This window comes from Physella acuta, unplaced genomic scaffold, assembly GCF_028476545.2.
Source record: "Physella acuta isolate Inbredline_101_S28 unplaced genomic scaffold, ASM2847654v3 ptg000328l, whole genome shotgun sequence".
Classification (NCBI taxonomy): domain Eukaryota; kingdom Metazoa; phylum Mollusca; class Gastropoda; family Physidae; genus Physella; species Physella acuta.
In genome coordinates, this window is record NW_026731847.1 from 114,259 (window position 1) to 140,201 (window position 25,943).

At 38.6% G+C, this 25,943-nt stretch overlaps 1 protein-coding gene across 1 annotated transcript in view; it reads right to left on the reverse strand.

Annotated features, from left to right (window-relative positions):
- LOC131940736 (valine--tRNA ligase) overlaps window positions 1-25,943 on the reverse strand; it is a 48,502-nt gene that overhangs the window by 7,472 nt on the left and 15,087 nt on the right. Inside the window, exons 12-21 of the mRNA XM_059299507.1 lie at window positions 11,993-12,096; window positions 11,459-11,617; window positions 9,765-9,849; window positions 9,390-9,495; window positions 8,635-8,705; window positions 7,418-7,543; window positions 6,473-6,577; window positions 5,253-5,321; window positions 3,651-3,729; window positions 131-258 (exon numbers count right to left, since the gene is read on the reverse strand). Of these exons, the coding sequence (XP_059155490.1) occupies window positions 131-258; window positions 3,651-3,729; window positions 5,253-5,321; window positions 6,473-6,577; window positions 7,418-7,543; window positions 8,635-8,705; window positions 9,390-9,495; window positions 9,765-9,849; window positions 11,459-11,617; window positions 11,993-12,096 (1,032 nt within the window). The remainder of the gene's footprint in view (window positions 1-130; window positions 259-3,650; window positions 3,730-5,252; window positions 5,322-6,472; window positions 6,578-7,417; window positions 7,544-8,634; window positions 8,706-9,389; window positions 9,496-9,764; window positions 9,850-11,458; window positions 11,618-11,992; window positions 12,097-25,943) is intronic.

The following is a 25,943-nucleotide window of genomic DNA, read 5'->3' on the forward strand; positions in this document are numbered from 1 at the left end:
CAAGCAACATTAGTAGTAACACAATTCTCATTAATCAACTTCAGCACCACTATATTCTAATTTAAAACAACACCAGCCTACAATGTACATGCTCTACTTGACACAACAAAGCAGGAACCAGACAACTCACATGGAACTTTGGATAAGGCTGGAAATTTTCTCCTAGGCTTGTCAAGGCAAATTTGGTTGCGTTCCAAAGTTTGTTGCAGAAGAACCTGTAGCCTTGGACTCGCATAACATCAAGGTTCATGTCTCTACCTACAAGAGGAAAGTTACATTAGTACAGTCTCAGTCACACACATAACATCAAGGCTCATGTCTCTACCTACAAGAAGAAAGTTTCATTAGTACAGTCTCAGTCACACACATAACATCAAGGCTCATGTCTCTACCTACAAGAAGAAAGTTTCATTAGTACAGTCTCAGTCTCTGATACCCATCACATCAAGGTTCATGTCTCTACCTACAAGAGGAAAGTTTCATTAGTACAGTCTCAGTCACACACATAACATCAAGGTTCATGTCTCTACCTACAAGATGAAAGTTTCATTAGTACAGTCTCAGTCACACACATAACATCAAGGTTCATGTCTCTACCTACAAGATGAAAGTTTCATTAGTACAGTCTCAGTCACACACATAACATCAAGGTTCATGTCTCTACCTACAAAAGGAAAGTTTCATTAGTACAGTCTCAGTCACACACATAACATCAAGGTTCATGTCTCTACCTACAAGATGAAAGTTTCATTAGTACAGTCTCAGTCACACACATAACATCAAGGTTCATGTCTCTACCTACAAGATGAAAGTTTCATTAGTACAGTCTCAGTCACACACATAACATCAAGGTTCATGTCTCTACCTACAAAAGGAAAGTTTCATTAGTACAGTCTCAGTCACACACATAACATCAAGGTTCATGTCTCTACCTACAGGAGGAAAGTTACATTAGTACAGTCTCAGTCACACACATAACATCAAGGTTCATGTCTCTACCTACAAAAGGAAAGTTTCATTAGTACAGTCTCAGTCACACACATAACATCAAGGTTCATGTCTCTACCTACAGGAGGAAAGTTACATTAGTACAGTCTCAGTCACACACATAACATCAAGGTTCATGTCTCTACCTACAAAAGGAAAGTTTCATTAGTACAGTCTCAGTCACACACATAACATCAAGGTTCATGTCTCTACCTACAGGAGGAAAGTTTCATTAGTACAGTCTCAGTCACACACATAACATCAAGGTTCATGTCTCTACCTACAGGAGGAAAGTTACATTAGTACAGTCTCAGTCACACACATAACATCAAGGTTCATGTCTCTACCTACAAAAGGAAAGTTTCATTAGTACAGTCTCAGTCACACACATAACATCAAGGTTCATGTCTCTACCTACAAAAGGAAAGTTTCATTAGTACAGTCTCAGTCACACACATAACATCAAGGTTCATGTCTCTACCTACAGGAGGAAAGTTACATTAGTACAGTCTCAGTCACACACATAACATCAAGGTTCATGTCTCTACCTACAGGAGGAAAGTTACATTAGTACAGTCTCAGTCACACACATAACATCAAGGTTCATGTCTCTACCTACAAGATGAAAGTTTCATTAGTACAGTCTCAGTCACACACATAACATCAAGGTTCATGTCTCTACCTACAAGATGAAAGTTACATTAGTACAGTCTCAGTCACACACATAACATCAAGGTTCATGTCTCTACCTACAAGGGGAAAGTTTCATTAGTACAGTCTCAGTCACACACATAACATCAAGGTTCATGTCTCTACCTACAGGAGGAAAGTTACATTAGTACAGTCTCAGTCACACACATAACATCAAGGTTCATGTCTCTACCTACAGGAGGAAAGTTACATTAGTACAGTCTCAGTCACACACATAACATCAAGGTTCATGTCTCTACCTACAAGATGAAAGTTTCATTAGTACAGTCTCAGTCACACACATAACATCAAGGTTCATGTCTCTACCTACAGGAGGAAAGTTACATTAGTACAGTCTCAGTCACACACATAACATCAAGGTTCATGTCTCTACCTACAAAAGGAAAGTTTCATTAGTACAGTCTCAGTCTCTGATACCCATCACATCAAGGTTCATGTCTCTACCTACAAGAGGAAAGTTTCATTAGTACAGTCTCAGTCACACACATAACATCAAGGTTCATGTCTCTACCTACAGGAGGAAAGTTACATTAGTACAGTCTCAGTCACACACATAACATCAAGGTTCATGTCTCTACCTACAAAAGGAAAGTTTCATTAGTACAGTCTCAGTCACACACATAACATCAAGGTTCATGTCTCTACCTACAAGATGAAAGTTTCATTAGTACAGTCTCAGTCACACACATAACATCAAGGTTCATGTCTCTACCTACAAGATGAAAGTTACATTAGTACAGTCTCAGTCACACACATAACATCAAGGTTCATGTCTCTACCTACAAGGGGAAAGTTTCATTAGTACAGTCTCAGTCACACACATAACATCAAGGTTCATGTCTCTACCTACAGGAGGAAAGTTACATTAGTACAGTCTCAGTCACACACATAACATCAAGGTTCATGTCTCTACCTACAAGGGGAAAGTTACATTAGTACAGTCTCAGTCACACACATAACATCAAGGTTCATGTCTCTACCTACAAGATGAAAGTTACATTAGTACAGTCTCAGTCACACACATAACATCAAGGTTCATGTCTCTACCTACAAGATGAAAGTTACATTAGTACAGTCTCAGTCACACACATAACATCAAGGTTCATGTCTCTACCTACAAGGGGAAAGTTTCATTAGTACAGTCTCAGTCACACACATAACATCAAGGTTCATGTCTCTACCTACAAAAGGAAAGTTTCATTAGTACAGTCTCAGTCACACACATAACATCAAGGTTCATGTCTCTACCTACAGGAGGAAAGTTACATTAGTACAGTCTCAGTCACACACATAACATCAAGGTTCATGTCTCTACCTACAAGATGAAAGTTACATTAGTACAGTCTCAGTCACACACATAACATCAAGGTTCATGTCTCTACCTACAGGAGGAAAGTTACATTAGTACAGTCTCAGTCACACACATAACATCAAGGTTCATGTCTCTACCTACAAGATGAAAGTTACATTAGTACAGTCTCAGTCACACACATAACATCAAGGTTCATGTCTCTACCTACAAGGGGAAAATGTCAGTCTCAGAAACACTGTGTGAGTACCATTTTCATGATGTTGGTTATGGGTATTTTACACAGGCATTTCAACTCTAGTGTTCTGTCATCTATACAGATATTAAACACACACATTTCAACTCTATAGTTCTGTCATCTCTATGGCATTAAACACACACATTTCAACTTTCTAGTTCTGTCATCTCTATGGCATTAAACACACACATTTCAACTTTCTAGTTCTGTCATCTATATGGGTATTAAACACAGGTATTTCAACTCTCTAGTTCTGTCATCTATTTATTAGGGTATTAAATACACATTTTAACTTTCTAGTTCTGTCATCTGTTTGGGTATTAAACACATACATTTCAACTGTAGTTCTGTCATCTAAATGGGTTTTATAGACAGATAAACTGTGCACTATGATCTTATGTTTACCTTGTGCTGTGTATGAGATGAGGGCAAACCTCAGGGCATCAACACCACATTCTGGTATACCATTGGGGTAATCAACTTTCTGTTGACAGAAATGCTCTTTCATTTAGCACAAAATTAAAAAGTTCCATAAGTACATTGAAATTGTTCAGACAAGCAAATGGACCAGACAAATCATCAGCTATAAAATAAAGACAAACAAGTATAAAACATGCAGCTGTGAGATAAGTCTAGTGTTTGCACTAAATCACTAAAATTACTTCTTTTACTATAACAATGGAGGTTAAGGTACAAAAAGGGAAAGTACCCTTAATGACCAAGATAGAATATGCATTATTTATGCAATGTTGGATCAGAAAAACCAGAATAGTATGGACAGGCTCAGCAATATATAAATTACACAACAGGTGAAAAGACCTACCTGACCTGTACATTACACAACAGGTGTAAAGACCTGCTTGTGTAATACATTACACAACAGCTGAAAAGATCTACCTGACCTATACATTACACAACAGGTGAAAAGATCTACCTGACCTATACATTACACAACAGGTGAAAAGATCTACCTGACCTATACATTACACAACAGGTGAAAAGATCTACCTGACCTATACATTACACAACAGGTGAAAAGATCTACCTTATCTATACATTACACAACAGGTGAAAAGACCTACCTGACCTATACATTACACAACAGGTGAAAAGACCTACCTGACCTATACATTACACAACAGGTGAAAAGATCTACCTGACCTATACATTACACAACAGGTGAAAAGATCTACCTGACCTATACATTACACAACAGGTGAAAAGACCTACCTGACCAATACATTACACAACAGGTGAAAAGACCTACCTGACCTGTACATTACACAACAGGTGTAAAGACCTGCTTGTGTAATACATTACACAACAGCTGAAAAGATCTACCTGACCTATACATTACACAACAGGTGAAAAGATCTACCTGACCTATACATTACACAACAGGTGAAAAGATCTACCTGACCTATACATTACACAACAGGTGAAAAGATCTACCTGACCTATACATTACACAACAGGTGAAAAGATCTACCTTATCTATACATTACACAACAGGTGAAAAGACCTACCTGACCTATACATTACACAACAGGTGAAAAGACCTACCTGACCTATACATTACACAACAGGTGAAAAGATCTACCTGACCTATACATTACACAACAGGTGAAAAGATCTACCTGACCTATACATTACACAACAGGTGAAAAGACCTACCTGACCAATACATTACACAACAGCTGAAAAGACCTACCTGACCTATACATTACACAACAGGTGAAAAGACCTACCTGACCTATACATTACACAACAGGTGAAAAGACCTACCTGACCTATACATTACACAACAGGTGAAAAGACCTACCTGACCTATACATTACACAACAGGTGAAAAGACCTACCTGACCTATACATTACACAACAGGTGAAAAGACCTACCTGACCTATACATTACACAACAGGTGAAAAGACCTACCTGACCTATACATTACACAACAGGTGAAAAGACCTACCTGACCTGTACATTACACAACAGGTGAAAAGACCTACCTGTCCCTCCATAGCTTTCTTCACCTCCTTCTCATCAAGGTTGTACTCATACAACTTTTTCTGGAGGTCCTGAAGATACAACATTTTAACAACTTTTAGAACTTTTTCTGGAGGTCCTGAAGATACAACATTTTAACAACATTTACAACTTTTTCTGGAGGTCCTGAAGATACAACATTTTAACAACTTTTAGAACTTTTTCTGGAGGTCCTGAAGATACAACATTTTAACAACTTTTAGAACTTTTTCTGGAGGTCCTGAAGATACAACATTTTAACAACTTTTACAACTTTTTCTGGAGGTCCTGAAGATACAACATTTTAACAACTTTTACAACTTTTTCTGGAGGTCCTGAAGATACAACATTTTAACAACTTTTAGAACTTTTTCTGGAGGTCCTGAAGATACAACATTTTAACAACTTTTACAACTTTTTCTGGAGGTCCAGAAGATACAACATTTTAACAACTTTTACAACTTTTTCTGGAGGTCCTGAAGATACAACATTTTAACAACTTTTACAACTTTTTCTGGAGGTCCTGAAGATACAACATTTTAACAACTTTTACAACTTTTTCTGGAGGTCCTGAAGATACAACATTTTAACAACTTTTAGAACTTTTTCTGGAGGTCCTGAAGATACAACATTTTAACAACTTTTACAACTTTTTCTGGAGGTCCTGAAGATACAACATTTTAACAACTTTTAGAACTTTTTCTGGAGGTCCTGAAGATACAACATTTTAACAACTTTTACAACTTTTTCTGTAGGTCCTGAAGATACAACATTTTAACAACTTTTACAACTTTTTCTGTAGGTCCTGAAGATACAACATTTTAACAACTTTTACAACTTTTTCTGGAGGTCCTGAAGATACAACATTTTAACAACTTTTACAACTTTTTCTGGAGGTCCTGAAGATACAACATTTTAACAACTTTTACAACTTTTTCTGGAGGTCCTGAAGATACAACATTTTAACAACTTTTAGAACTGCACAGGTAAGGAAATGACAACACACAACTTGTAGCAAATATAAATTAAAATGTCACATATCACAAAAGTAACAAAGTATAATATCTTGTAACAGCAATTTTATAATACTATTAATTTCTATTTGTCTTTCTATTACGTGGGAAAACAACGATTAAAAACCATGCACAGTTATGTGGTTTATTAAGCAACTACAAAGAACAATTATACTATTTATTTGACTCACATCTAAACTGATACCAAGGATAACATCAACAGGGTCAATAATGTTCCCTAAAGACTTGCTCATCTTGCGACCATGTGCATCCCTCACCATAGCATGGAGGTAAACCTAAAACACAGAGACATGACTGTTGTAAAGTGTGGGCTTGTTACAAATAAAGTGTGGGCTTGTTACAAATAAAGTGTGGGCTTGTTACAAATAAAGTGTGGGCTTGTTACAAATAAAGTGTGGGCTTGTTACAAATAAAGTGTGGGCTTGTTACAAATAAAGTGTGGGCTTGTTACAAATAAAGTGTGGGCTGGTTACAAATAAAGTGTGGGCTGGTTACAAATAAAGTGTGGGCTGGTTACAAATAAAGTGTGGGCTGGTTACAAATAAAGTGTGGGCTGGTTACAAATAAAGTGTGGGCTGGTTACAAATAAAGTGTGGGCTGGTTACAAATAAAGTGTGGGCTGGTTACAAATAAAGTGTTTTAAAATAAATTGCTTGCTTGTTAAAAATAAAATATGATTTAAAATAACCTGTGGGCTTGATACAGCTAAAATATCTTTTAAAACAAATTGTGGGCTTGTTACAAACAAATCACAATTTTTAAAAATAACTTATCTGGCCTTGTTACAAATAAAACATGTTTTTAAATAAATATAACAATTTTTTAAGTTAACTGTGGGGTTTGTTACATACACATTAAAATATAAATTAATCATAAATAATAAATTAAATATGTTTAAGTAATAATTTAATCTAACCATAAAAATAAATTATGACTTTTCAGATTATTAACTAATCTAATGACGAGAAAAAAAAAGTGAAAATATTTTAAAATTTTCTTTAACTATTCAATATTAAAAAATAAATTGTAATCGTGTGAGTATGCAAAATACTTGTCACAAATTAATTAAAAAAATAAAATTGATAGTTGAATGAACATGTATTAACCCCACTTACATCTTTAAATGGCAACTTGTCTGTCAATGTTAAAGCTAACTGAACCATCCTGGCAACCCAGAAAAACAAAATGTCATGGCCAGTTTCTAGAAGTGTGTTTGGAAAGTACAACTGGAAATCTTCAGTCTGGGGAATTAAAAAATAGTTTCATGTTATTTTTTAACTTCATAAAAGACAGAACAGAAAACCTGTAAGTAAAATACATAGTGAACATTTTTTTAGCGCAATTTCCATTCTGGAGAATTGCGTTTATTAACTCGTCATTTCTGGGAATGGATGGATGAATGAATGTATGGATGAATGTGTGTCCGGGCTTTAAGTCGTATCTCCTCCTCAACGAAGCAATATCGATGACTAGTTCCGAAAGCAATTATGTTAAGCAAGTTACGAGAATGAGCATAGGCCATAAAAATTCCGGGTTTCTTTCATGTATTTCCCGGAAAAGCCAAAAAACCTCAAAAAAAATTCAGTTTTTGGCCCATATCTCGGCAACCAGACCACTTAGCGACTTGAAACATGTACCAATCGATTCCTGCCATAATTTAGAACAATATTGCAGAAGAAAGTTTTTAAAAATATCCTCTCGTTCGGTCACAAATTTTAAAATTACATAAAAACCTACAAACCGATCGTTCTTCTAGCTTGAACGCACCCCAGCATTATACGTCAGAGCTATTTTTAGATAACATAAGGAAATTGCGCATAAATGTCACTAGACTTTTTTAATTAACTTGTTTTGTCATGAGTTTATTAGAGTGCAAGAGTATAAGCAGATTCAAATTTAAACTTGTGGTAGAGAAATATTAAGAGTATAGACAGACTAAGTGACAGACAGAAATACAAGAGCATGGGAACAGGGCATTACCCCCCCCCCAAGTAATTAGTAATTACAACACCCCCCCCCCCCTTAGGTTAGAGTTGAGGTTAGGGCTAGGGTTAGATTTAGGGTTAGGATTAAGGTTAGTGTTACGGTCAGGGTTAGGCTTAAACCAATAACTAGTGTTGGTTTTGGTTTTGTGTTAAGTTTTAGGCTAAGGTGAGTGCTTAGGTTTTGGTCTTTTTCTTAAGGTTAGGATTGAGTTAGGTTGAGCTAGAGTCAGATTTCTAAATTGACAGGAAGGTAATCGCTCCGGGTGGGGGAGGGTGGGAGGAGGGTAATTGACCGGTAATGTCCTGTAGCCCAAGAGCATAGACAGACAACCAACATAAACAGTCACCTGCTCTGGCCAGCCAAAGACAGACATGGGGAAAAATCCAGAAGAGAACCAAGTGTCAAGCACATCTTCATCTAAACAAAGGGAAGTAACAAAAACGTGAGTCACATAAATTTATTTTTACATAATGTATTTTTTTAACAACACACCCATAAACACTTGCAAAACTGTCATTACAAAATGTAATGTAAATTTTAAGAAATGTATTGACAAATGTCAAATTAAACAATTAGACACCACGTTTTTTCGTTGTTGCTATCACTGGGAATCATGTTCACAACAATAAATTTAAATCTTAAATTCTTATCTCTCCCTGGGTAAAGTGATACTGATTATATTAGAGAGAATAAGCCACTGAGACTAATAAGCCCTATTACCAATATATTATCCAGCAAAAGTTGCTTCACTAAGCCAGGGGTCGCACGCCACTTTTTTTATATCAAGATGCGCTTTTTTGCTTTTTGATATCAAGATGCGGCTCTCCAGCTCCTTGCACAAATACTAATAATCTTAATCAAAAAATTAAATATTTGAAATAAAAAAATGTTAGTGGCTCTTTAAAACCAGGGAAATTTTGAAAATTGTAACTTTTGGCTCTTCCGCTTCAAAAGGTTGCCGACCCCTGCACTAAGCCAACCTAAACTGGCATATTGTGGACCACAAGCTGAGACTTATAAGCCCTATTACCAATATATTATCCAGCAAAAGTTGCTTCACCAAGCCAACCTAAACTGGCATGGTGTGGACTACAAGCTCACCTTGTCTTAATGTGATCTTGCTGCTGTCAACGCCAAACTTTTTGGCAGCTTTTTCTTTAGCCTCAGCTTCAGTGCGGCCAGAGATCCAGTAGTGGTCATCAATGTCCTGTCAGAGAGAAAGTAGCCATCACACATTACAGTCTAACAACTGATCTACTACCTGAACATCATTAGCATCTCAGTACTAGAATATTTTAGTTATCCAGTGTTTTTAATATTTTAAACATAAAATAATAATTTAACACTAATTTGATTTTTAAAAATAAGAAACAAGCCAAATGCAAATTGATTTTGATGATGATATTATTAACCTGATGGTTAAGTTAAACAATATCTTTTCTTATAGAAATGACCAGATGTTGATCCATGACTTACCTGCCCCTGTTGTTGTCCCTCCACAGACACAAAGTAAGCTGGGATTTGGTGTCCCCACCACAGCTGGCGTGATATGCACCAGTCTCTGTCACAAGAAAACATCACATTAACACCATCAAACTAGAGTAACATTACCAGCCCCGGACACCCTTAGCCCGAAACGGAGACTCCTTTCCGGTTCGAGACACCTAATTTCGCTACTATTTGACATAGAATGAAAACCAAAGCATAGAAATACTCTCCATCCAAAGAAGAATAAAAATATGTATTCCCTTTTTTTCCATTCGCAATATAACTTTTAAATATATGCCCCCGAAACAGACGACCAAGTCGTCCTGGAACCGACTAAAATTTTCCCGGTTTTGCCTCCAAACGACTGGTTTTTCCTCCATCCGACTAAGTCATATTTTGCTGTTTTTTTCAGCTCAGTTGAATAAATAATCTTGTACTATTAATATTTTATGTGTTTAGTTTTGTGTTTCAGTGTGTATTTGATTTTAAATGCCAAAAATAATATAATTTATAACAATGGAAAAAAAATAATAGGGGAGATAACTCTTCCCAATAAAATGCTTGTGTTATGGTTTACTATGCGTATCGTTTCCAGGCAAACCACGTAAATTTTCATCCTCCTTACGACTACCCCCAAAAAAATGTATTTAGTAAAGAAAATAGCATTTTCTATAAACATATATGTTCTGTAGCCTATCCCATTCAATTTCAGTTCATTTTTTCTGAAAAAAAAATAAACATTGTTTTAAAAAGACACTAAGTCGGGAGGAGGCTTTGCTTGTCCCGGCAACATAAAAATGGCCGCCTACATGACGAGTTGCTTTTAATTGCTCATATCCCACTGTGGGTAATTCAATGGATCAAAGTTTGATATAAATGGACTTATAAATGGACATATTTGCTACCAATTATAATGTTTCTGTATAAAATATTCAATTAACAGTGCAATTAGTATTCAAAGTGAGAGTTACGGAGTTGTTTGTTTCGAGGCGCATAGTCGGGCCAGGCAGAGTTACTCTACAGTAAAACATCACATCAACAATTGTTAAAAAAATTAACAAAGGCTGATTACAATAAAAATTGTTTATAACACATTTGTCTCCCTTGGTGCTACAAAAGGGAAATAGAAAACAGGTTCTTGTGTCTATCAATCTACAAACTACAGCTATCATAAGCCATGGCAGACACAAGGAAACAATAGCCCAAACACTGACAAAGTCATAGATAATTAAAGTCATGTGTGAGTTACTAGATGGTGCTTTCTAGGCAGTTATAAAGACAGGAGTCAAAGCAGTTATTGAGTCATTCAGGTGTGATTTTATTTAGTCAGTCAGTCAGGTGAGATGTTATTTTGTCAGTCAGTCAGGTATGATGTTACTTAGTCAGTCAGGTGTGATGTTATTAAGTCATTCAGGTGTGATGTTATTTAGTCAGTCAGTCAGGTGAGATGTTATTTAGTCAGTCAGGTTTGATGTTATTTAGTCAGGTGTGATGTTATTTAGTCAGTCAGGTGAGATGTTATTTAGTCAGTCAGGTGTGATGTTATTTAGTCATTCAGTCAGGTGTGATGTTATTTAGTCAGTCAGGTGTGATGTTATTTTTAGTCAGTCAGGTGTGATGTTATTTAGTCAGTCAGGTGAGATGTTATTTAGTCAGCCAGTCAGGCAGGTGTGATCCCTTACCTGGTGTTCTCCAGCCAGGAGTACCATGTTTTCTGGAACATTTCTGGAATGATTCTCAGCTCCCCTTCCCTGACAGCCTTGACTGCCCGGTCAGACATGACCTTGACATCCACGTACCACTGGGGCTTCAGCAGTGGCTCAATCACATCTTTGGAGCGGCTGTCAATACAAATGTTAGAGAAATATATTACAACCAGAGAAAAATAAACACCATATTTTGAAAAACAGGCATACTACAAAATAAAAAGAGTAAATACCCTTTTTTCAATAACATAATATCTCAGAGAATACATTTTTTTTAATAGATACGCAAAATAATAACAGAAAGAATCAAAACAGAAAACAAAATACTAATCCTAAATATTAAAAAAAAAGAAATACCAGAAAAAAAGTAGAATATGAAGGGAAATAACTTCCAAACCTACCAAAGGGAGGTGGGGGGGGGGGCGGTGTAAATAAAGGGAAATAACTTATAAATATAATAAACTCACCTACAAGTTGAAATATTTAAAGGGAAATAACTCCTCAACTCACCTACAAGTTGGAACAACCATAGGGTTATCTTTTGTTCCTCTGTACAGACCTTTCTCTTTGAGAGCTTCCAGCACAGCTTTCCTGGCATCAAACCTCTTCATGCCCTGGAAGGTGAGAGCAAATGGTTTGTAAATAAATCAGGGTGACAATAGACAAATAGCCACATTTTCATCAGCTGATCAGTTATCAAAAGCCAATTAACAAGACAATATCCATCTAAGAAACAGCATTGTTGGAAGGTAGAGTATATGACTGCAAACCCAAAAGTCTTGAGTTGGAATCCCAGGTTGATGTCAGAAGTCCCTTATTGTTCACCCAACTCTGACTGGTATGTGACTCAAGAAAAGTAAAGGGGGGGGGAGCATATTGCTGATCATACTGTCTTTTTAAATGCAGAGGTCACAGAAACAGGTGAACTCTACTACATCTGCCCATGGACTGTCTCGTTTGAAAGGGTACCTTTGCTTTAACCAATTGACTAGTTATGTTTTCCCATTTTCTACCCTTAAAGCTTAACAAAGACAAGTTGACTTAGATGTCAATCTAACAAAAAGAAGTTGACTTATGTCAGACCTAACAAAGACAAGTTGATTTAGATGTCAACCTAACAAAGACAAGTTGACTTAGATGTCAAACCCAACCGATGCAGAATTACTTAGATATCAAACTTAACAAAGACTAATTGACTTAGATGTTAAACCTAACAAAGAAGCCTGACATGTAAAATATAATGACAGACTGACCAATAGAAAACCCAACATAGACAAATCGAAAAAAAGGTAATAAAAATAAAATGACATAATGTAAAACGTAACAAAGACAAATTAAGATGTAGCTAATATTACGTTCACAGGAAGTTGATGAGAATGTTTGCCGCGGGTGTGTACGTGTGAGTGAGGGGAGAGGTGTTATTCCAAGGAATCTTTGTATAATGGAAGTAGACCGGCTAAAGTTTCAGCACATTTACAGAGCAGGGGTATAAAATAAAAGCAGGAGATCAAAGCTCTTGTTTTGTTTGGCCTCACCACCTGTACAAATGGTGGGTGGAAACGTAACACGTATTGGGGGAGGGAGAGGGGGGGGGCAACTTTCTGAACAAGTGAAATTTTTATCGCGTGGTTGCATGTATCCAAATAGTAGGCTTATAGGCCTAGGCCCTCTAACCAGCAACGTCAGGAGTAGGCCTAGTGTAACATGATGGGGGGATGGAATAAGTACAAGCATACACTTGATTAATGTGGTCAAGCAGATTGCATGAACCGGTGGTACCACAATGATTATATCAGTATCAAACTCGCGATGTTTCCATAAGTCATACATAAGGTAAGCTCTAAGGTCTTTAAAGTGCTGTCAACGTACACCCCCACCCCATCCCCGACTTCTAGCCATACACCCCACACGTCTAGACATCCTAACCCACACTAGTCGTAAACCCTACACATTTAGTGATGCACCCCAGTCATACAAACTCCACACTGTTAATTATACCCCGCCAAACCGTTAGTTACATATCCCCACACCCCGAGACATACACCCCTACACCATTAGTCATACACCCCACACCTTTAGTCATGCACACCCACACCTCTAGTCATTTTAGTCATGCACCCCAACACCTCTAGTCATGCACCCCACACCTCCAGTCATATACCCCCCACCCCAATTCTTCCACCCCCACACCTCCAGCTATACAACCCACACCTCTAGTCATATATCACACACCTCCAGCCATACACCCCCACACATACACCCCACACCTTTAGTCATACACCCCACACCTTTAGTCATACATCCCACACCTCCAGTCATACACCCCCACACCTCCAGTCATCCACCCCAACACCCCCAGACATCCACCCTCACACTTCTGGTCAAACAACCCCACACCCCTAGACATACACCCCCACACCTCTGGTCATACACCCCACACCCCTAGACATACACTCCCACACCTCTGGCCATACACCCCATACCCCTAGACATACACCCCCACACCTTTGGTCATACACCCCACACCCCTAGACATACACCCCCACACCTCTGGTCATACACCCCACACCTCTAGACATCCCCACCCCAACACCCCCAGTCATACACCCCACCTCCAGACATCCACCCCCACACCTCTGGTCATACACCCCCACCTCCAGTCATACACCCCACACCTCCAGTCATACACCCCACACCCCCAGTCATACACCCCCACCTCCAGTCATACACCCCACACCTCCAGTCATACACCCCACACCCCCAGTCATACACCCCACACCTCCAGTCATCCACCCCATACCCCAGACATCCATCCCACACCTCCAGTCATACACCCCACACCTCTAGACATCCCCCACACCTCTGGTCATACACCCCCACACCTCTAGACATCCCCCACACCTCTAGATATCCCCCACCCCCACACCTCTGGTCATACAACTCTGGCTCTAAGTTCACCGCAACCTCCCTGACATTTGAATATTATCCGAGCAGTTAGCTCCGACCTTTCAGTGACCCATTTATTTTGACAGAGTGCCATCGAGTTGACAGCAAGCCTTAACCCCCCCCCCCCCCCCAACCCACCCCCGACCCTGACTGACAGGACGGTAACGTTCAGCCATGACCCAATCATTGTTTTACCCAAGTGCTGACACTGACAGAGACAATACATTATGCCGCTTACATTCATCCTAGTCTTCTTCAAATCATACTCATCTAATTTCATACATTTCATGTTCCTTTTTTTTTCTTTTTCCAACCAGCGTTTCCTGCCTATACAAAATGGGTTTGCAATTTTGCGACTAATATTCAACCCCACGTGTTGTATTTTAACATGCCAGATATTAAAAACGTTTACGCACATTTTTATGTTATTTGATTGGCGGGTTAAATTATCCAGGTTTCTTTCAGACACTTTTTTTTACCGGAAGGTGGAGGAAGATACTTTAAACTTAAGGGGGGGGGGGGGGCACCATAAATTTGCGGTGAATGGGGCGGACACTAGTTAAACTATTTACTTTCTATATTATTATTTTTATATACTTAGCACGGGGAGAGGGTGGTGGATGTGTTTTGGGGTGGGGACACCCCCCCCCCCCCCCCCGGAGAGATGTCTAAAAGAAACTCTAAATTTATCGGTCTCGGTTGAACCATCTGATTCTAAACCACCGATACACAACTTTTATTTTTCACTGTTGGGGTAGGGGTAAGCAGTTGAGAGAAAATAACCCACTATCACAATTTACAAAACTAAAAAAAATATAAATAAAATAAAAGCGTCTTTAACCGAATTTTGATTTTTACAGCATCTACGTTTTGCCTGTCAACCTTTACATTTTTGCTCTGACAATATTATTGGCTCAATTGTGAATGTCACCACATTTTTTCAGCTCCCCTCCCCCTCCCAAATCAAATTACACTTGCCTAAAGTATGATAGTCTCGAGTTCCAATCCGGGTTCAAGTTAGTAGAACGTCCCTGAGTCCACCCAGCTATGATGGGTACCTAACTCACGTTACGGGAAGTAAAGGCGGATGGGCAAAGTTACCACACATTCCCTTCATATGCGAGATCAAGAAACATGAACTCTACTTCATCTTCCCAGTGGATCGCTAGGTCTAAAGAGTATTCTTTACTTCTTTATATATATATATATATATATATATATATATATATATATATATATATATATATATATATATATATATATATATATATATATATATATATATATATATATATATACCGCTTAGACCTAAATCGAAATGAATTATATAAATAGCATGGTTAACTAGACAAACATTTTGCCTGATTAGCTAGATTTAGAACACATATCCAAAGGCTTCGGCCAGCGAAGGATTAAGAGTTGGTTTTAAGTTTAGGGTAGAAATGGATATGCTTGTGGGTGAGCCAGAACCATGGGGCTCACGAAGGAAATAGAATATATATATATATATATATATATATATATATATATATATATATATATATATATATATATATATATATATATGTATGTATATATAACTATATAGAAATTATATACTTTAACCCCACTTCCCCACAAAGAAAAGTGTGAAAGAAACCCAGTTCGTTAATAACAAATTATTAAACTGATCAGACGGCGTTTGCGAGCAGCAAGTTTAAAATAAGTGCCCCTCCTCCCCACAAAGAAACGTCTAAAAGAAACCCTGTTCGTTAATACCAAAATACTAAACATATTAATTAAACAGATCAGACTTGGCGTCTGCAAGCGCAAGTTTAAAAACAGTGCCCCTCCTCCCCACAAAGAAATGTCTAAAAGAAACCCAATTCGTTAATAAAAAAATACAACATATTAATTAAACAGATCAGACTTGGCGTCTGCAAGCGCAAGTTTAAAACGCTGAACCACAGAGGCCCAGGCGTTGAGAAAAAGTACTCTAGAGGCGTATGTGCGATTCCACTTCAATCTTCTTTAATCTTCCTCTACACAGGGCTTAGCCAGGTGTTAATTATCAGACCAGATGTATCTCCCCCTCCATCTTCAAGCCGTCTCTCGTCTGCTCCGGTCAGTCTTTATTGCCCGGCCAGCGTTAACCAAGTCTAGGCTAGTAGTGTGTGTGAGTGGGGAAAAAGGGGAGGGGGGTTAGAAATGAAACTGTCCCGTTCAATTGTCAACGCGTCACCTCGACTAGCCTATGCAAGCAAGGGGAAAGGGAGAGAATTTTAAAAGAAAAACAGCCTTCCACGCCCTGAATAACAAAAGATGGCGCAGTTATTCCCCCTTCCCCGGTAGCAAGTGACGTCCCCGCGCGTTTTGTGTGTGAGATTTCAGACGAGGCACTTGTTGGTAGTCGCCGCGTCACACCAAGGGCGAGTAACTCTAAACGGGGGGAAGGGGGCGGAAGAGCGGACTCGGTAAAAACATGTGCCGGTCTAGTTCGGTGTGATTAGGTCAATTTTTAATTCCCGTTCTTCTAGGCTATCTCTTCTGACTATGTAGTCGTGGTGTTGGATTAGACTTGGAAATGTCCGCCTACAGTCTATGATACACGGGATGTTACTGGCCTGACACCTGGACAATCATTGACCAGTAAGTCAACTGTTTTTTATTTTATCTCTATCGACTCTAATAAATTACCCGTAACCATATTACCGTCTCACAGGTATCGCTATAACGAAGGTATTTGTATTGCTTACGGTTGAAAATTGTTGGTTATAGATTTTAGGCCTAATACCAGTGTTACTTTCAGACATTTTCTTCGTTGGGGGGGGGGGGGGGACCGGGACGACGACACTTACAATTTTTGGAGTAAGGACCCAAGTTATATATTTTCTATACTATATAGATCTAAGTTATATTGTTTTTCAATGTCGTTCCGGAAGGAAGGGGGGGGGGGTGGAACAAAGATCTATACAATCAGATACATAAAACATCAAACGTTATTTTTATTAATTTAATTTAAGCCAACGTATTCTACAAAAGTAAGAACTCTTATTGCAGACATGGTTCAGTAGAACTACAGCTACCGACAGGTAAAAATATTACGAGAGGGTGTGATCAAACGTCTTTTCAAAGGGGTGTTTCTCGCAATAGTACTGCAATAATTATTTTAAAAAAAAAAACAACAACAACCAAGTAATGCCCTTTATACTCGTACGGTCAAGCGAATGGGTTTTCCCGATCCTAAATTTAATCAGCCAGCTCGTGCCTGCGCTTACAGAGTAAGTTCGAGTTTCTAGTCTAAGTGTCGTTGGTGTAAAGCACTCGAGAAATGTTTGTCAAAACGTGTCGTTGGTGTAAAGCACTCGAGAAATGTATGTCAGTGTTAAAGCACTCGAGAAATGTATGTCAAAAAGTGTCGGTGTAAAGCACTCGAGAAATGTATATCAAAAAATGTCGTTGGTGTAAAGCACTCGAGAAATGTATGTCAGTGTTAAAGCACTCGAGAAATGTATGTCAAAAAATGTCGTTGGTGTAAAGCACTCGAGAAATGTATGTCAAAGTGTTAAAGCACTCAAAAATGTATGTCAATAAGTGTCGTTGGTGTAAAGCACTCGAGAAATGTATGCCAAACATCGGCCATTCCAAGCCAACAGCACCGTGAAAGACATATCGAACACAACAGCAAGCAAGACACGGACCATTCAAATGGAACACAACATCGTGATATTTGTATTACCAAAACAACCATTCACTACGTAGTGCGGCAGGAAGCGAATACTGCCGTGAAGGACAGAAAGCGTAAACTCCACAAGAGAGTGTGCGTAAACTTTGGACAAACTTCTAGTCATTTGTGTGCTTCAGGAGTTTTCTATTTCAATCTTTATTCTATTAATGCTCAATATGTGTGTGTGTGTTGGGAGGGGGGGGGGGGTCGGGGGGATCTGCGTTTTAAGCTAAACGTTTTTCTAAATATAGAGGACTAACACCTATAAACCTATTTTATGATAACATTTATTTCAAATACTCCCAGAGATAATTCCTGAATACTACCAAAAAAAAGTTTACCTTAATGCTCAAAATAACAACAAGAAACTGCTACTCACACAAGGGGTGGGTGGGGTGTTGCTATGGTAACCACACTGGCAGCTAACCTAGCTCAGATAATAACGTCGATTGGCAGACAGCAGCATACAATTAAACCTCACCATTGTTTTTTTTTTGCTTCATGCTTAATTGTTTGTTTATTTTAATATGAAATACGAGTACAGGTGTCTATAATACATCTACCCAGCCCGCGGCCCACTTCCGACCAGCGACGCTACTAATAATTTAAACTAAAGATAATAATTACAATAAATATGTTTAAATGGCGCTCATAAATTAACAAAAACATCCGATTAAAGTGAAGGCAAACATGACCATAGCTTCACACTGTAGTTGTTAGCATACAGGATTAAATAAACTTCCTTAGTCAGAAAAAAATGTTTCGATATGAGAGGACTTATCCGCGCTTGTCCAAGTCAGAAGAGAACATTATGCTATTACCATCTGCTAAATGACCGAATTATCAGATAATTTAAAAAATACATGTTTAATTACCATTTGTTTCTATAACTTAATAAAGAATATAAAGAGCTATGTACATGTAATATAGGTACACGTGCGGCCCACAAGGCCGTAGTTCCATTCGATGCGGCCCGCGTGGAGTGATAGGTTAGACAGTACAGTTCGAGATAATCTTAACAAAATGTTTCAAACAATTGCTCTCTCTACAGAAACAACAACAACAATAAAACAAAACAAAAAACAACAGCATATTTAATTACATTTTTTTGCCAGGGCTTGAGCAAGTTTACTCACTTGTTGTGTCCAGATAAGAATAGTATACAATCGCTGTGTCTAGCTTGTTCTTACAGCTAGGGGGGTATGTTAAGTGTGTGGGATATTGTGTTGTTAAGTGTGTAGGACAGTGTGTTAAGTGTGTAGGATAGTGTGTTAAGAGTGTAGGACAAAATGTGTTGTTAAATGTGTAGGACGATGTGTTGTTAAATTTGTAGTGTTTTAAGTGAGTAGAAAAGCGTGTTATTGGGTGTGTAGGACAGAGCGTTTAAGAAATGTAATTTGGGTACTTAACTATTTAGTGTCCTAGAGCCCTGTGTCCTAAACGTGTCTGTGTGTCCTACAGCCCCTGTGTCACGTGTGTACTAAAGCGTATGGGTGTCCTACAGCCCCTGTGTCATGTGTGTCCTACAGCCCCTGTGTCTTGTGTGTACTAAAATATATGTATGTCCTACAGCCTCTGTGTCACGTGTGTACTAAAATACCTGTGTGTCACACAGCCCCCGTGTCATGTGGCAGAGTGTGCTACTCCTCACATGGATCACGCTGCCCAGCCCAAGCACTGGCCGACCCAACTTTGTCTTCATCATGGCAGACGACCTAGGCTATAACGATGTCGGCTACCACAAATCGATCATCAAGTATACTTTTTTTTCTTATAATAAACTAAATCTTTACACGCTATCTCAAACTATCTCTATCATCTTCTAAATTAAATTTAAATGATTTCATAGCACACAAGTCTAACACAATATGACCCCCACCTCCCCCCCCCCACGTACTACACGACACCCATCGAACACTATGACCCCCCCCCCCACCGTTCTACATGCCACTAATTGAACACCCACTCCCCCACCCCGTGCTATATGACACTTATCTAACAATCCACGAACCTACCCCACTCCCAGTACCACATAACACCCATCTAATACTCCCTGCATCTAATATTCCACCCCCCCCCCCACCCAATCCAGCATCCCATGACTCAACTACACCACACACAAATAAAAAAAAAAGTTACCTTTGTTTTCTAGTCTAAGACGACATACCTCTCACATCACTACCCACTAACCTGTCATAACATATCACTCCTTTAGCGCACAGCAACGCTGAATATTTACACCTACAAGAATACCAAACATCTCGACTTACTCAAGGCAGCTCATATACAATCATCCTGTCATATCTCATGGCAGCTTCTGTACCATCATATATCATAATAAATCTATCATAAGTCATAACTAAAAGCACTTCATAACTTAGCGCAAGTCATAACCTATTTAAGTCACAGCCATTATTTTATATAGTCACATTTAACGTAAACTAATACAATCATTCCCCACATTTCCTCAATAGTTTTCGAGGAGAATTAAACTGATAGTGTGAAAAACCTTGCACCACTCTTTAGATTACGTAATGTTCGCCTGTTAATGGACAGGCCATTGTGCTGACCACATATTGCTAGAAATGGACGAATCCCACCCCGTCTGCCACGCACTAATCGCCCAGTATTATAAGAGTACCACGGCTTGAGCTTTTACTCACCACCAGGGGCGGATGTCAATAGGGTGGTGCCTGTGGCTAAAACTTATTCTGGGGCCTCTGCTGACTCGTGTACTCTGTACCAGTAAAGCAACTATGAAATGTTGGGGAGGGTGCTGTGAAATTTTATCGTTTCATAATTGTTACTACAATGGGGCTCCTAAATTTTATTGATGGTGCGCTAATTATAATGAAAATTATTGCCATGCATCTTTTTACTTTCTCGTATATACGTAGTATAGAGAAAGTATTGTAATCGTGCAAAAAAAAAAATCGAGATTTTTACAGATCTCGACGTTTTACACCTCACTGATACGGAAAAACATAATTTTGCAATCTTGTCCGTATGTCTGTGTGTGTGTGTGTGTGTCTGTGTGTGTAAACACGATTACTTGAGTACCGTTACAGCTAGGTTGATGACATTTCAAATATAAGTATTTTATCAAAATCGTAGATCCGTATCAACTTTTGAGCGATTTCCGATAACCGGAAGTGGTACTTTTTCTACTTTGAATTTTTTCAAAAGCCTATAACTTGAGTACTATTAAAGATAGATAAATGAAATTTCGCATGTAAGTAAAAGATCTAATTCTCTACCTTCTGTTAAATTTTGAGTAATTTCCGTTGACGGGAAGTACTAATTTACGCTATTTCCGATTTCTCAAAAACGCATCTAAATTTATAAAGTACTAATAATATTGCGCAACATTATGAACATCTTTATTCGGCGTTCGCTTGGTATGCAATACTTTTTTCTATGAGGTTCTATTTTATTTTAAAAAGTTTATATATTTAAAATGGATTAAAAATCATAACTATATCCCGAGTTCCCATCCCCTGTTGTTTTATATAAGAATATTCGAGAAAGTTTAGGGGAGATCACTCCCGGTTTATTTTTATGGTGTTCTATGAAAACGTCCCACGTTAAATTTTGACACCAGTCACTTATGGCACAAAACGTGTTAGAGTCTAGAGCTAAAAGAGAAAATGTTCAACTGGAAATATTACTTAATCCTTATCAACTACACAAATGTTTGTTTAAGTCCCCCCCCCCTCCTTGCACAACCACAGATTACGTGACACAGATAGTAAAACGTAACTAAAAGGAGTATAAGCTCTGCATTTTTAAAAGGCATGTTTGAAAGCAAAGCCGTTGATAGGAAACATTCCTTTATTATCGATATAAAAATCATGGGCCCTGAGCGTCTACCTGCACAGTCCCTTTTTGATCCGCCACTGGTATCTATTGTAATAAAGCAGCGCGCAAATAGTTTCACTAATACGTTTCTACTAAGATGGATCTATCAGCTGTTCTTCTTTCACAGAACCCCCACCATAGACAGGCTAGCACTGGAGGGTGTCCGTCTAGAGAACTACTACGTCCAGCCTGTGTGTACACCAAGTCGGAGCTCGTTCCTTTCTGGGCGATACCAGATACATACCGGTATGTGTTAGATGGGCGATATTAGATACATACTGGTTTGTATTACATGGGTGATACCAGATAATAGGGTTTGTGTTAGATGTGCAATACAAGATACATAGGACATGTGTTGGATGGGCGGTACCCGATACATACAGGTTTGAGTTAGATGGGCAATACCGGTTACATACGGGTTTGTGTTAGATGGGCGATACCAGATACATACGGGCATGTTCGATGAACGATACCAAAGTCAGAATAATGTTCAATGGGTAATAACAAATACACATGGGTAAGTAATTAGGTGTAAAACTGGGGTTGTCCACTTTCATTTTTTTTAATTTGCGTTTCAGTCCTAAATATTATACTGATGCTTATCTATTACTTCTGGCTCTATTTAGGCGAAAACCTACCGTTATGGTGTTATATCGAAGGTCTTTTTACGATATAGGATAAAAATCGTTGGAAAATGTCTACATTTAATTTACTTCACCCATTTACCGAGAAGTAAAATAAAATATAAGACAACTGTTAGGTATCTCCTGTGTTCTTCAGATAAACCGTGCAGGTTCGATGTGTGATACCGTTTGAATACCACAAGGGATAAACCACAGTTGACAGTTTTCTACTTTTCTGAAAAATGAGATTGTGTGCTTGAGATCCTTTGTTGTTCTGTTTTGACATGATTTTAAAATCCTAAATCTTGAGGGGATCGATGTGGTTTTACGCTTCCATACTGTTATACTTGATAAATATATAATCCTAGTACAACACGAATATGGCGCTAACTCAAAAATGTCAAAAAGTGGACATCTGTGGTTTATACCGTGTGGTCTTCTTTAAGATACGGGTATGTGGTGTGTTCTACTTCAGACAGTTACCTGGTGTTTTAGTAAGGTGTTAGCTCTACATAGGTAGATTAATTAGTCCGAGAGGTATACCCAAGGGTAAACACCTGGTCAGTGCAACCAGGAACATGATGCGATGATCAAATGTAAACTAAAGCATTAAAACCGAGTTGGTCCTCTGAAAATATTATAAGATGGGGTTCGTTTCGGTTAGCTGTAAACGTTAGGGGGAGGGGGGGTTACAAAGTGACAGAAAATGTAATCTACGTGGTGGATAACATACAGGATAGGTTGGTTCAAGCAGTGTGTGTGAGTGTGTGTGTTTTGGACCGTTGGACTGTACCGCCTGACTAAGAGTATGTACACACACTTCTAACTAAGGTGAAGTGTACTTATGTACACATGCACGGTCGTGTCAAGAGCTGCTCTCCCCTCACACAATACCCCTCTCCTCCCTCCACAATATCCACCCATCCCAATAGAGTATCCAGTATCTTTAGAGTTTATGGTTGTATACTATCCATAAAGTTCGCGACTGTAAACGTTGTATGGTGCATACAACAGCATTAGAATCATAACGACATAAGATACCAATACAATTGCATCATACCAAGTGACTTGGTACAAGAAAAAACAGCGCATCACTCATAACACTACGCCATTCAGTTCGCAATAGGTTACTTGATACGGACTGCGCCTATTGACCGCTAATATTTAATGAAAATGGGAGATAACTAGAGAATTTAACCAAAGGGAGACAATTCTTCCGGTTAACTATAACTTATGAGATTATATAAAAAAAACCTATTTGGTATATTATAAGTGTTATATATTCATAAGCTTAATCAAAGAACTGTGAATTTTTAAACTACATAGGTCTACAGCATGGCGTCATCATGCCCACACAACCCTTCGCTCTACCATTGGACTCGCCCACCCTGGCTGAAAAGCTCAAGGAAGCGGGCTATTCCACTTACGCCGTGGGGAAGTGGCACCTGGGCTTCTACACGAAGAAGTATCTGCCGACCAGAAGAGGATTCGACAAGTTCTACGGCTTTTACATGGGAGCTAAGGACCACTACACACACACGTAAGCTCCGCCCCAAACACAGCACGCACTGGAGTCACACACAGCCTACATATTTACAGCAAAAAAATAGCAAAATATATAGAGAAAAATGATAATTCCACTTAATTAAGTGATTAATTCGAGTGTTAAATAGTCTTTAAAGTCTTTAATAGTCTTAAAATTTGACAAATCCCGATAAGGGGGAGGGGGGGGGGGGGGGTAAATCGAAATTTTGAGGGGGGGGGGTGCAAATCGAAAATTGAAAGTTTGTCCCCGGGCGCCGGGAAGGGTGTCGCTACGCCTCTGGAGGTGACACCCGACCTCGCTACGCCACTGATATTTACACACTCGAGTCCAACACCCACACACGAATACTCACACTTCAGTAAATACATGAATATGAACATCCATTTTAAGCAGCTAGGTGTGCTCTAATAGAGACGCATGCATCACACACACGTACGTGTCACATATATCAGCCTCACACACGCGCGCAACACACACATTACTTTTACACACATACATTCACACAAGCGTAACACATAGGGGTCATCCATTTACGACGTCCACGCGGAGGAGAGGGGTCCAAAATATCGTCTATGGTGTACAGGGGGGGAGGGTGGGGTGGGGTCCCTGCGGGCGTCCACATATTGAACTTAGATGGAAGTACTTACATATTAAAACAAACATAAAAGTCGTATCATGCATGTAAAAAGTGAAATTAAGACGACATTGCTCGTGTTAAATAAAGACACATCTATGTTCTACTTTTGATATTTAGGCCTAATAATAAACATTAGCAAAATATAAAGCCGCATGTTATTGAAATAGTAAATTGGTGGTAAGTTTTCCGAGATCTACTAAATGTTTGCGGACGTTCACATAAGTGTGTGTGTGGGAGGGGGGGGGGTCCTCGAAAGTGGGCGCGTGTAGACCGGGGGGGGGGTTGGTCCAAATCACACACCAGCGTAAAAAGTGCGAACACACACATATACAAGCATAACACATACACATACACGTGTAGCACACATAAACACCCCTGTATGTTTATAGCACGTGCTCATGCCCGGGGCCTCCAAACAAAGAAAGGTAACCCGCCCGTGACGTCACACAAAGAAAACAAATACAAGCCAATATTTAGAGAGAGAATCGACATCAAAACAGGCCATACTTATGTTCAAATAGTCTTCAAAAGGTTGGCGGGTTGGCACTCTAGTAGACCTCACTACCAACCTGAACATACCGTATTTCATCTAAGTCTAGACTCTATAGCATCGTCAGATAAAAGAGCATTCTGTGTTAGCTTCTTAATCTTTTGTAGGCCTACCTGTCACTGCATTATATAGTGATTGCTAATAACCATATGTAAATTAAAAGATTTTTTTTTTGGGGTGGGGGGGGGGGAATAGAGGAGAAGCAGTAAAAGTAAATACACACACAAAACTTCGTACCATAAAAATGACCTAACAGCGACTATATATAAGATATATTTTACTTAAACATACATTTCTCTTTTTTCTCTTTTTTTTTTAAAAAACTATTTAAATAAAAAAGACGTTTAAGAAAATTATTGTTAGATTTCACCCTAACAAAGTTCATACCATTTTACTCGGAAAAAAAAGTCAATGGCACAGCACAAACTCATTGCAATGTGGGATGACTTTTTGAAACCCGCAAAAAAAAAAAAAAAAAAAAAAAAAAAAAAAAAAAAAAAAAAAAAAAACCAACATCACCCCCATAAGCACCCACTAGATTTTACCGGGGGCTAAAACTTCACTGAAATTTAAAAGTAATTTAAAATGAAAACTG